The sequence below is a fragment of the Ahaetulla prasina genome, chromosome 1, assembly GCF_028640845.1.
Source record: "Ahaetulla prasina isolate Xishuangbanna chromosome 1, ASM2864084v1, whole genome shotgun sequence".
Lineage (NCBI taxonomy): Eukaryota > Metazoa > Chordata > Lepidosauria > Squamata > Colubridae > Ahaetulla > Ahaetulla prasina.
The window spans coordinates 52,149,123-52,163,010 of NC_080539.1; the positions used below are offsets into that span (position 1 = coordinate 52,149,123).

The window sequence follows — 13,888 nt, forward strand, 5'->3', positions numbered from 1 at the left end:
GAACCCATATTATAAATTTGCTCTGTCAGGAAGTGGAGCTGGAGACATAATTATTTCTTGGCTCAAGATGGAATTAGAAAGGGGGCATTTGTGTCTTTGTACTCTGCAAAATTCGCTCTGATAGTTGTGTAAGGGGAAGATAGCATTAAAGGATATAAATTTAAATATATGAGGTGTTGCAGAAGGAGATTATTGTTGGTGTAGAATTAGACTTTGGTATTTCTTTGGTTAACCATTATACTTCAAATGTAATTTGAATTTTTCATTCAAATATAATTTCAATATGTACCATTATATTTCAAATAATTACACAGCAAAGTTTAAATTGAAGCAAGGAGTCTACTAAATTATTTTTAGCCTGCTATACGGGTAGGGTGGAAGGATGCAGATTGTGTGGAACATTTATTGTATTCATTGAAAATGATCGAGAAAGTATTTTGAATATGTAGGCGACTGAATTTTCCTCTTGCCAGTTAAAATAGTCTGAGAAACCACAGTGAGTATTTGCTGAATTGGAACCACAATGATTTATACATCAGCTAACTATGTTTTCAAGTGAGGTTTTGCAGATTATATAAATGATTTGCTTATTAAATCTGATACGGGTTTGGGCTCTTAAATTGGGTAAAATCATGCTTGGATCTGTGACTAGCATGTTATTTTTAAAGCTCAATTTTCCTTTCATATTTTTAAGGAAACTTGTTTCCCATGGAAATAATTTTTCAGCCAGTCTAGAGTGTTGCACAGTTGCCAAATTAAAGGGAGTAGTCTTTTTTGTTTTTAAAGTCAATAGTTCTTAATGTTTTTATTACTTCAGGACAACCAAAATTTTGCTTGCCCCAAAATGTGCAAGTTAGTGGATAACTGAACAAGATTAAATTACTTCTGGCATTATCAAAGCAATACCATATTATAATATTAGGGGTCTGTCAGATTTCATTTCAGTATATTTTTGTCTTTCTGTTAATCTTAGCAGGAGTTAAAATGTTTGTTCAAAGATAACTCCAGCAATTTATTTTCAGCTGTGTGGTAGCTTGGATGTATTTTCTTTCTTGTTATATTCTTCGTGAATTCTAGTTGCCATTCCTGCAGTTTTTTCAAAGTAACATTTGAAATGTAAAGTCTCAAGATAGAGGAAACTCAACAGGAATGTTGGTAGAATGTTAGTTAGTTGATGTCACATAGTTCTGGTTTATATAAATCCAGATAAATTTCTCATGTATCTTTCTAGATTAAAAGTCCAAGTCCATATCAAATTTAATGAGCAACTTATTTCTATACAATCTGAAAAACTTCACTTTAGCTGAAGAAGAAGCAGCCATATATGTTCTGTAAATCGATAGACAAATGACAAATTATAAAAAAGAGATCTAGAGATGCTCAATTGAAAAATTTCCATTGGAAGGAAACATAAAAGCAGTTAAACTTTAGAGAATAAGGCATATTTTCAGTGTGATTATGTGTTGCTGCATATTAGAGTGCAGTTTGTTTATGAGAGGCTCCCTTGACTTGTATCAGGGAAAGGATGATATTTGGCCATTCCAAAATATACTACCTTGAATTTTTAGATTGTACCAATTAGCTATTAAAGAAAATATATATTGTAAGAGAATAGAAACTGTGGGGACAAAATTGATGTCACTTGATGTTCTTTAATAATGCAGATTTGTAAAAATAAGAAACATGTTGAGCAATGCCAAAGGAATTCTTGTCTGTTGCATTTGAAATACTTATTTTTGAAACCTAATGACTTTCCTTCACTTATCCAAATCTTCCAAAATATTAGGAAGAATATTTTGCATCAATATTCTGCATCAAAATTTTAAGCATTTTGTAGCACATTTCTTCAATTTTGAATTCTAGCATTCCGTACTCTTAATAGGTTTGTTTTCCTACTCTTAATAGGTGTAATAATGAAGATCTACACAAATTGCCACAGCAATGGTTATACAATGTCCTGGAAGAAATTAAATGTAGTAATCCTTCATCTAAACTGTGTGTCACTAGACGCAGTGCTGGAATTCCTTTCTATATACAGGTACCATATATATTTGATTTTGATATGACCACAGTTTCTGGACTGAATCATTTGAGAGTGCAGTGTATTTTTAGTTAAATACTTAAGAAATTTTTGGTTGGATTATTCTAATGGTATTAGAATTTCTTCTAATTGTGTTCTTCTAATTGTGTTTGCAGAGACCTGTAAAGCTTAACTGGATTACCAAGCCTTTTTGAGTTGTTATTAGTAATATTTTAGATGAAATACCTTTCTGCCCACAAAATGGGCATCTTTTATCAAATACTGTACTTGCTTTGAAGTCCTACATATTGTTTACAAATATGATTTAGGAGAATGACTTGAATTCAAGACTATTTCTTAATAGAATTCTATTGGGGATCTTTTAAACAACAGCAAATATACATCTTGATAACTACATATATACCATTTACTTCCAATTAAAGATCTTTGAAACACAAATAAATTTTTAAAAGTCTTCATAGAACACAAAACTATAATTGATTCTAACTTAGGTCATCTATATAGAGACTAAAGAATCGAATGCAAATTAAATGAAACATGAAATACTATATATGCTACAATACAAAATAAAAGAACAAGAAATTTAGAAGGAAGGCTTGGTCATGATGAGAAGATACTTTTAATATTCAACCCTCACACTTTAGTTAAGTCCAACACATATCTACTACTATTTATTTATTTATTTAATCATATTTGTATACCGCCCTATCTCCCAAGGGACTCAGGGCGGTTTACAGCCAAATAAAACATAAATATAAATACAAGTTAAAACCCCAATTTAAAAAACTTATTAAATACGGCCGAATATTAAAACCACAATAAAATAGCAAAACCCCATTAAAACCAAATTTAAAATTTAAAATTCTAGTCCAGTCCTGCGCAGATAAATAGATGAGTCTTAAGCTCGCGGCGAAAGGTTCGAAGATCAGGAAGTTGGCGAAGTCCTGGGGGAAGTTCGTTCCAGAGGGTGGGAGCCCCCACAGAAAAGGCCCTTCCCCTGGGTGTCGCCAGTCAACACTGCCTGGCTGACGGCACCCTGAGAAGTCCCTCCCTGTGAGAGTGTACGGGTCGGTGGGAGGCAATCGGTGGCAGTAGACGGTCCCGTAAGTATCCCGGCTCAATGCCATAGAGCGCTTTGAAGATAGTTACCAAAACCTTGAAGCGCACCTGAAAGACCACAGGTAGCCAGTGCAGTCTGCGCAGGAGAGGTGTCACATGGGAGCCACGAGGGGCTCCCTCTATCACCCGCGCAGCTGCATTCTGAACCAACTGGAGCCTCCGGGTGCTCTTCAAGGGGAGCCCCATGTAGAGAGCATTGCAGTAATCCAGACGAGATGTCACAAGAGCATGAGTGACCGTGCATAGGGCATCCCGGTCTAGAAAGGGGCGCAACTGGCGGACCAGGCGAACCTGGTAAAAAGCTCTCCTGGAGACGGCTGTCAAGTGGTCTTCAAAAGACAGCCGTCCATCCAGGAGAACGCCCAAGTTACGCACCCTCTCCATTGGGGCCAATGACTCGCCCCCAACAGTCAGCCGCGGCTGCAGCTGACTGTACCGGGGTGCCGGCATCCACAACCACTCTGTCTTGGAGGGATTGAGCTTGAGCCTGTTTCTCCCCATCCAGACCCGTACGGCTTCCAGACACCGGGACAGCACTTCGATAGCTTCGTTGGGGTGGCCCGGTGTGGAAAAGTACAGCTGAGTATCATCAGCGTACAGTTGGTACCTCACACCGAAACCACTGGTGATCTCACCCAGCGGCTTCATATAGATGTTGAACAGGAGGGGTGAGAGAATCGACCCCTGCGGCACCCCACAAGTGAGGCGCCTCGGGGTCGACCTCTGCCCTCCCGTCAACACCGTCTGCGACCGATCAGAGAGATAGGAGGAGAACCACCGATAAACGGTGCCTCCCACTCCCAATCCCTCCAACTGGTGCAGCAAGATACCATGGTCGATGGTATCAAAAGCCGCTGAGAGGTCTAATAGGACCAGGGCAGAGGAATAACCCCTATCCCTGGCCCTCCAGAGATCAACTATATTGCAGTGTCCAAAAAAAGGGGTGTTTCCCCAAAGCTGCTGCTATAGGATTATGACCCTTCTGAAGCACTTTTGGTATAGTGTATGCAAGAAGAGAATAAAGGGAAGATCCATTTAGCACTGTATCTATCTTACATTCTCAATGTTCCAAGTCTGTTTTAGAGATAATTATAACTCTGAAGATAGAAGAAATTCAGGATTATATTGGAGAGTTATTCTTAGGTTATTATCATTTTATTTGCTCCCTAGATTTTGGAAACTTGTTTTCTGAAATGGGACAGGATACAAATAGTGTCAAAGTTGCTGAAATGTAAAGCACATGTGCACACATACACAAAGACTAATTTGCAGGTTTTCTTATAGCGTATTTGCCTGCTTCTTCCAAGTTTTGGTTTTCCATTTAGTATTTGAGTCAATTACTATTTTGATGCCACTTTTACAGCCAAAATGTTAACAGTCTTTACTTGCTACATTTTCTCATTCCTCTCTGTAAACAACATGAGCATTTGGAGTTGGTGATATGTTTGTTCTTACAATTTTCTACTTTCTTTGTCCTAAATATAATAGATATAAAGACCTTTTTAATTTTTTTAATGAATTGCTTCAATTTCCCAAAAATATACTATATGAGAATTCTGCATAAGCATGACACCAAAATGCAAATCACAATTCTGCATTTTGCTTGATTGAAATGTTTAAATGTTCTTTTGCTGCTTCTTGATACTTGAAGCTTATGTTTGGTATTTTCCAATTGTCATGTTTAACTGTAATAAAAGTATATTATATCACTTTATTTTATTTCTTTTTTATTCCAGGCCTTGCTAGCTTCGGAACCAAAGAAAGGTAAAGCAAGCCTACTAAAAATGACCATGAAAAGTTTGATAGACTTAGCTTTACCTTCAGATATGCCTTCAAGTATAATTTCTCTGGTAAGTCATCTCTCTATCTTTATATCTCTCTGTTAATTCAGAGGAGAAAGTCTGTAAACAGAATTTAAATTTGATATAATTCTTCCTTTTGTGCTTAAAATTTATCATCTTCTATCTTCAATTTTAATTAAATTGAGGGCAGGCCAAATCTAAATATCAAGGGCCTTAAGCAGTGGTGGGTTTCAAATGTTTTTACTACGGTTCTGTGGGTGTGGCATGGCTTAGTGGGTGTGGCTTGGTGGTGTGGCAGGGGAAGGATACTGTAAAATCTCCATTCCCTCCCCAATCCAGGGGAAGGTTACTGCAAAATCCCCATTTCCTCCTGATCAGCTGGGACTCAGGAGGCAGAGGTAGATGGGGGCGGGGCGAGTCAGAATTTTTACTACTGGTTCTCAGAACTACTCAAAATTTCCGCTACTGGTTCTCCAGAACTGGTCAGAACCTGCTGAAACCCACCTCTGGCCTTAAGTTACAAGTCCTGTGGAATGATTGTGAGATATAGGAGGGTATTGATTAGATTTGTACTGCATTTGTATTTTTTAATTTTTTTTTGGTAAAAAGGTTGGCATTTATAACTTTGTGATTCATTTCAACTAAAGTTCTTTTTGTTAACTTTCCTCCCCAGGTTCATGCATTAAATATCTTAAGAGCTTTATTCAAGGATACCCGCTTAGGTGAAAATATCATTCCTTATGTGGCAGATGGAATGCAAGCTGCAATATTAGGTTTTACTTCTTCTGTCTGGGCAGTAAGTTGATATACTTGTAGCATATTAAATTTGAAAGCATTACGTTAATAGTGACCGTATCAGGGATTATGGTTTTCTTTATAATGTCTGATTTTTTAAAATAAATTACTTTTATAAATTAGATGGAAGGTATGCTGAGTATATAGCTAACAGCTCGCATAGAAAACATGCTATGAAACAACCTGTAAAACCACTAAAACTGATTATTATATCCACTAACTTTTGGTTTGATTTTTAGTTAGTTTTTTTTATACTAAAGGCTAAATATTTATTTGACTGGAAAAAAATGACATCCATTATTTTATGACAGTGGTTTGTTGAAATTAAAATCCAGCTACTTTTAAAAATGTATTTGTTATATCTTCAACTGTTGCTTAGCCAATTAAAACAATAATTGTAGCCAGTAGTATTCTCTTGGTCTAAAATAAGAGAGTATTTTTGTCTGGTTTCACTAGCATTTCAGAATCACGTTAAGTTGCACACAGGCCATAAATATTACTCATGTCACATATTCTATATATTCACAGAAATATGTACACTACTCATACATAGCTTTGCGTCCATAGAGAAAGGAGCTGTCTATTTCTCTATACATGGAAAAATGTACGATCTTTTCCATGAACAGATTATTCCCCTCACCAGTTAATTCGGAAAGGGGCTGTACCGTTAAACATAGACAAAAATGCACTATGGCTATGGAGAAAGGGATGCAGTCTCTTCCTTGCTAGATTTGACTGCTGTTCTCTGAAAGTGAAGAACTTCCGATGAGTTCTTGCAGATATTCATATAGCAATAGCACTTAGATTTATCTACCGCTTTACAGCTTACATCTCTAAGCAGTTCACAAAGTCATCATATTGCCCCCAACAGTCTGAGTCCTCATTTTACCAAACTTGGAAGGATGGAAGGCTGAGTCAATCTTGAGCTGGTGAGGATCGAACTCCTGGCAATCAGCAGAATTAGCCTGCAATACTGCATTCTAACCACGGTGCCACCATGGCTCAATATGGAGACTATATGGGCAGATGTTTTCATATATGGTCATATTGTTTATATTTTTAAACTATCTTATTCACAATCTTTATTCTACAATTAACATATGGGACTATTATGCACTATAGGCTGCTGAAGCATCAGACACCTAATGTCAACACTATATTAAAAACAGATAAAAATATAGTGGATCAGTATGTCAGGATATTTTAGGGAGTTACTAAAATGTAGTCATAAATGTTGTGCTTTACCATAAGCCGTTAATAAGATGAAAATGCATACAACTGAAATGACAGTTAAGAGGTTTGTGTGCATAATTATTGCATACACTCAAAAACCCCAGATCACCAGTCAAATAAGAAATATGACAAAAGAATCAGACTGTTCTAAACATAAAATATATTCAGTTATAAGCGTTAAGCAAAAAAAAAAATGCTTTGAACATCTGCTCAAGGAAGTCTTTCCACAGCCATTAGGACTGTCTTACTATTAGAGCAAAGAAATATTTCTATTCTTTTACTATTAGTGCAAAGAAGTGGAATTTCTGAACTCAATCCAGTACTTATTTTCAGGAGGATTGAGATTAAGTATTTTATATGAACTGCTGGACAATTTTTTAGAAAATAACAAGTAATGAGCAATATCCTCTTCAGCACCCTTAAACCATAAGGACATTGACGGATTACCAATAATTTATACTTCTTGTGCAGTTGAAGGCACTTTTTACCTTCTTAAATGAGTCCTTCGGGAGAAGGGCGGTATAAAAATTTAATAAAATAAATAAATTTAATAAAATAAATTATATCAAGAAATTCCTCTAAAGGGATGAATACTTTTCAAATAATTTTTACCTTCAAATTTGTTTTGCATTGCACTATTGCCATACAGCAGTCTTTTCATTAGTGTTCTGACCTAGGCTTTCTGAGCCAGTAAAACACACGAGTAGTCCAGGAAACCTTTTACTGCAACAGCTGTGAATTCTGTTCATTCACAGATGAGTCCCAAATAGTTGTAAAGAGTCCTTTGGGATAAGGCTGATAATCACCCATCTTTATCTCCCTTGACACGCTGCCAAAGACCTAATTGGCAAAGCCACATGGAGTCCAGAATCAAACAGAGCTTCAGACATTAAACTGAACAGAATTAACAACGTTGCTTCCTGCAAAGGCCCACGTGCCTTTGCTCCTCTTTTAAGTCTTATGGGAGGGGCCAATCATCTCCAAGCCCTACTCCTGAGTCATCCCTTTTGTTTTAACTATTCTTGCCTTCTGCGCGCATTGGCTCCCCCTGTTCCTCTGCTTCGCTGAGGTCTGACTCTGGAGGCTCCGGGGGCAGCACAGAGGCAGCACATACCTCCCAGAGGGCCCTTTCTCTGCCTCCGACACAGAGCTCTCATACAAGCCTTCCCCAGACTCCAGGACTGGTCCATGTTCCTCCTCAACCTTCTCACTGTCCGACTCTGCTGCCAGCTCCTCAGGCACCGGCGGACCACAACAATTAGATACTGTAGGCCACTTTGGATAGCTGTATCTTATACCTGGATTTTATGCAATTGTTTTTTTTTTGTAAAATGATTTAAAATGAAAAAAGGCTAATATAAAAAGCAAACTCTGAGGGCCCAGACCTTGAAACTATGTTGTACTTTTCTTGCACCTGACCTTCATATCTGAAGACAGATATTTTTGTAATTTGAGATTTTGTTCTCAAATTACAATCATCAGGTAACAGAATTGAAGACAATTCTATTACCTGATGTTACCTAATTTGAGAACAAAATTAAACATTCTAATAGAGAAACTTGATTTGACTAGAACCGTGATGGCGAACCTATGGCACGTGTGGTGCCAGAGGTGGCATGCAGAGCCTTCTCTGTGGGCACACGTGCCGTCACCAGCTGCTCTTCCGGTTTCTGGGGTGCATGCCTTCGAGTGTGCCAGAGTACCGGCAACCTGAAGACCAGCTGGCCAGTGCGCATGCGCGTGCCGGCAACCCAAAGACCAGCTGGCCGACACACACATGTGCACTGGCCAGCTGGTCTTCGGGCTTCTGGTGCTTACATGTGCACACATTTCTGCCTTCAGCACTCAGTGCCGAAAAGATTCGCCATCACTGGATTAGAAGTATGCCTATTTCAGAATAGAGAGAAGAAGGCAATATTTTAGAATTAATCTTAACTATTTATTTCAAGGGGAGTCCTTGTCAATGAGATATGCATATCCCAACCTTTAGTACTCTACAGAAATGGAGACCAATCTTGCTTCAATTATTGAAGGAATTGCATTTGATACCTGCTTTATGAGCGACAACATTTACCTTCAAAGTTTTATATTGAACGAACTGACTGCCTGATGGGGCAAATAATATGCCTAGATAACAATATGTTGGCATTTGTTCAATGAATGAGTCAGTTTCCCTTTTATCTTTGATTTGTAACTTTGTAAGATTTAGTTTTCATATTTAGTTACTTCCCTTCACAGTAATTATCCAAGGTCAGTTATAAACTACTGATGCCAATCTGACTGAGTGGAAAAAGAATCACATTACCAGTATTAAGCAATTTAGTCATCTTTCACATACTTGGGATACAGAGTGTGGCTTTCTTGTCACTTCAAAAACTGTATCATTTACAGTACATCAGATATTGATTGATACTACAAGTAACTGGGATATTGACAGATAGAAAACCACTTCAAGAAAGTCTTGCATGCATATTAGAATTTTATTGTAATCAAGTATTGCTGAATAAACATTCCCAAAAGTAAATAAATGCAACATATAATCTGGCTTTATTTTGTGCTATATATTTATCAATTTGGCCTATAGTAAACAGTGAAAAAGTTTGAATATCCAGGTCTAATATCACTTTACTATGAACTTAAAACATCTATATGATTTCTTTTGTCATTGCCTCAAATGTTTGTAGCATTGTTAAAAGGTCCTTAAATTCTTATTCAATGGAATTTTTAAATGAGATAATAACTAAATTTTACTGCTTTGATCTGCTATTTAAATGAGGAAAAAAATCCAAATTTTTTTCTCCCAAGATCCTTTGATTAATCAGTGCCTTGACATTTTCCCTAGTTATCACCTGAACATTCAAGTGAATTGGTGTATTTTTCCCATTGTATTTGGGATTAAACAAAACAAATCCACAGGATTTAAAGGAGTTTTTACAAGTTAATTTATCTGTAACTTTCATCACACATTAGAGGCCAGAGGACTCTTCCAGGGCATCAAAAACAGATTTTCTTTTTTTGATGGTCCCAAAACTTTGATCTTTTAACTACAGGGAAAGAGAAGCTTGTGATTCTGGATTGCATATGTACTTTGATGTAAAAACCTAATTGTAAAAAATTGTAAAAAAAATGGTAAAAAACCTAATTAATTTAACCAATTAAAGTTAGAACACTTAAATTGTAATATAAAACATAGTATAAAATATAAATATTGTATTTATTTCTGTATAAAATAGTATATTTTGTGGTAAAACCATGCTCCAAATATTACAAAATCTTGTGTAGTAAGTAAAGAAATGAGACAACAGGAAATGTCTTTAGATAACTAAGAACTCACAGGACAAAAAATTGTATACTATTCTTATTAGGCCCCTTCCTTCCTTCCTTCCTTCCTTCCTTCCTTCCTTCCTTCCTTCCTTCCTTCCTTCCTTCTTTCCTCCCTCACTCCCTCCCTCCCTCCCTCCCTCCCTCCCTCAATGAATGAATGAATGAATGAATGAATCAGTCAATCAATCATATTTCTAAACTGGTCTCTGGTCGATCTACAGTATAATCAATATATAAAATTAAAATATTAAAATTAATTTAAGATTTAAAAACTTAAAATTATAACATAAAATTTCAAAAAGGTTAAAAAGTTCAAAATGGGCATTTAGCATTAATTAACAGAGGTGAAGGGTTTCTCCTGAGGCCAGCCAGCCCCACGGTTGTGTGGTTCTTTGTGCCTCTCCATGCAAGGCCACAATGTCAAGTTTTGACTCCTTTGCAGAAGGCCAGGAGACTGTACATCTAAAGTCTAGCATGTATTTAAAGAATGGTACCGAAAGATAGAATCATAGGATATGCTGTGACAGCTGGTCCAGATTAAGTAATCCCCCTTCCCCCACTTGGGATCTGCAAATTGGATATTGAATTGTAATGTAAGTATATATTCAACATGATATTACTTCTCCTACATGCTGATTCTAATAAAAAATGGGGATAAAAGCCATCTCCCTTGGTTTCTAGATATCCATCATCTAGGAAAGTGGATGATGATGATAGTCTTAAAAATATGTAGGGGATGGAGGTTTCTTCTCCCTTGTTTCTCATAATATGCTATTGGGGTAGGAAGAAAGCAGGGAATCCTTACTGCATTGCTTGTTTATCAAGAATGTCAGGTGCAAGAAATCAGGAACCAAGGTTGTTTGAAAGAGTACAAGTTTAATTCATGCTAGCTCACTATAAGAATCTGAACTATTAAGTGTCAAGGCAAATTGACGGTTGATAAGAATGAAATTCAGGGAGGGCTGGACTCTTGTGAGCACAAAGTACTCCAAAATGATAACATGTTTGACCCCTCCTTTGAGTCACTCTTCAGGATAAGATGGAGTGGCATATAAATTTAATAAATATAAAATCCTGTTAGAAACTGAATACAAATACCTTAATATTTGCTGTGTTGCTTAATATATTAGGTGAGAAATTCATCTACGCTTCTCTTTAGCACCCTCATTACAAGAATATTTGGAGTGAAGAGAGGAAAGGATGAGAGCTCAAAGAAAAACAGGTATGTTCATTTCAGTAAAAAATACTTCTGTAAAATGTATCATAGTCGAGAACAAATTTATAAAGTTTGATTACATACAAATGTATATGTGAAACATAATTTTAACAAACGATATGGTATCATTTAAAAAAAATATTTTTTTGTAATCCCAAGAATTACATACATTCTGATACATTGATTATATCCTTTAATTACATCGGACATCAATTTTTTTCAAAAGTTTTTCTTTCTCGAAAACGTTCGGTGAGTATGATAGATCCTTTCAAACTGAACACGTATAATTTCAGAATGTCTGTGTCATGTAGGTATCCTGAGAAATATGAAATTAACTTTTAATAGCTATATATATAATTGCATAAAGTTTTCAAAATGCTGCATGAATTCAAAGAGTTAAAAGTGTTTTGCTGCAGATTTTAGTTTGTACTTACTGTCTGATGCAGCTCATTGCTGTATCCAGCAATAGTTAGTCAGTATTGATGGATTTCAGTTGTCCCATTACTATTTTTCCATTCTAGCAATATCCTGGTGAAACTTTTTACCATGTTTGTCACTGACTGCATCTACATTGTTGGGAAAAAAATCCAAGTGTGAATGCAGAAAATGAACCTTCAATGAGAGATTGCACTTCATGATTTTGTATGCTGTAAAAAGTTTGTCAATCAGCTAAATGTAGTTTGGTGCTCTGTAGTTGCCAAGAAAATTCTCAACAACATCCTTGAATTGCTTTCCAGGCAATTTTCTCTGACTCCGTTAACAGACCTTCAAACCACTTGTCATTGATGATATATCTGATCTGTGGACCAACAAGCCTTCCTTAATCTTGGCATTATTCTTGGAAGCACTTGTCTCAAAACCCCCCGAAACCTTCATCTTTCTGGTTCATCACTTTTACAACATTTTTCATCAATCCAAGCTTTATGTGAAATGGAGGCAAAAATACCTTTGTTGGATCAACAATTGGTTCACATACCATATTTTTCTGTCCTGAATCAAATTCTTTAAGGGTGGCCATTTGTTTTTAATCTTCTCTTGCATGGCTGCCTCATTCACATATGTAACAATAGTACTTGGTATATTTGAGCTGCATTACAAGCAACAGAGCTGCTACTATTAGATCTCCAGAGATATTCCAATTGTACAAACCTTTCTTGCAAAAGACCACATACCATCTGTTACTTTTTTGCAGGCATCTGCACATCTTAAAATTTCTCTCTCCATTTCCCTATTGTTAGTAAACATTCAATCAAAGAATATAAATTCATATACTTATTCTAGTTTTTCATCATTTATGCATTTTTTGCAATCATTCCTCTGTTTTTCTCATTAAACACAACCTTCTTGGTCTTTGATATGTTAACCATCAGAGCCACACTGTTCCTTGTATCATATAGTCTAACACAGACCTGGGCATTTTATAGCCCATGGGCCACATCAGCCAATGGGCAGTCTCAGTCCAGCCCGTGGCAGCAACGGCACAGGACAAGACATTGCCAGTGGTAGGGATTGTGGGGTGGGGGGCACTGGCGTGATGGTGGCATCAGTGGCAGGGTGATGGTACAGCTTAGTGGGGGATGGGGTGGCGGCGGCTGGGGTGGCGGTGGCTGGATAATGGCTGCCTTTCACAACAATCTCAGTTTGTCATTGGCCCCTTAGGAAAATTAATTGCCCACCCCTGGTCTAACATTTGCTGCAATTCATTCATGTTTTTAGCCTCAAATGCAACATGTATTCACATCTCCAACAGATACATTTCTAATATCATCACAAGCATTTGGCTTACCTTGTATATAATGCATTAAAATTATTATCTGAATCATTATCTGAAAAAAATCCTCTGAAGCACCATCTGAAATCTGTCTTTTTGGTCAGTCTTGAACTTTTCACTAAGGATTCTATTTATTATCACATGCTTTACTTCCATTATATATAGCATTTATGTGTCTAGCAATTGATCAACTCCACATTTTTGCAAAACATTGCTTAGTTCAAGCCTATTCACTTTATCATTTGCTTTTTCTGATGCAAGAAAAGTACAATATATTTTCTTTTATTTTTATACATTTCTCAGTGTCTTGATGAAGGTCAGAAATCTCAGCTGCTTATTTCTTGTCTGGCATATAGCCACACTATACATTTCAGATTTGGCTCATTGTTATCTCTCATTCAGAATTGTGCCAAACATCTTCCCTTGCACACTTATCAAATTCAGAATGTTTTTGAGAAATAACCAGAATCTACTAGAATGTATGAGTTCTTTATGTAACACAAATGCATTGACGTTATTTTAAATTGATCTTTGAGAATTCTTTCCTAAAATTGATGCTGAAGAAAACGTTTATTGTTTTCACCTCT

At 36.5% G+C, this 13,888-nt stretch overlaps 1 protein-coding gene and 1 long non-coding RNA gene across 8 annotated transcripts in view; one reads left to right on the plus strand and one right to left on the minus strand.

The window, feature by feature from the left end:
• Positions 1-13,888, plus strand: part of THADA (THADA armadillo repeat containing) — a 121,335-nt gene that overhangs the window by 34,116 nt on the left and 73,331 nt on the right. For 6 of the 7 annotated variants that reach the window (XM_058165232.1, XM_058165233.1, XM_058165230.1 and 3 more), the window contains 4 exons: positions 1,906-2,038; positions 4,897-5,010; positions 5,636-5,758; positions 11,445-11,536. In XM_058165232.1, the coding sequence (XP_058021215.1) occupies positions 1,906-2,038; positions 4,897-5,010; positions 5,636-5,758; positions 11,445-11,536 (462 nt within the window). Of the gene's footprint in view, positions 1-1,905; positions 2,039-4,896; positions 5,011-5,635; positions 5,759-10,756; positions 10,908-11,444; positions 11,542-13,888 lie in introns of those variants that run through there. The other variant, XR_009152951.1, reaches the window with a different exon arrangement.
• Positions 11,586-13,888, minus strand: part of LOC131189230 (uncharacterized) — a 79,168-nt gene continuing 76,865 nt past the window's right edge. The window contains exons 2-3 of the long non-coding RNA XR_009152952.1: positions 11,965-12,096; positions 11,586-11,846 (exon numbers count right to left, since the gene is read on the minus strand). This is a non-coding gene — a long non-coding RNA (uncharacterized LOC131189230). The remainder of the gene's footprint in view (positions 11,847-11,964; positions 12,097-13,888) is intronic.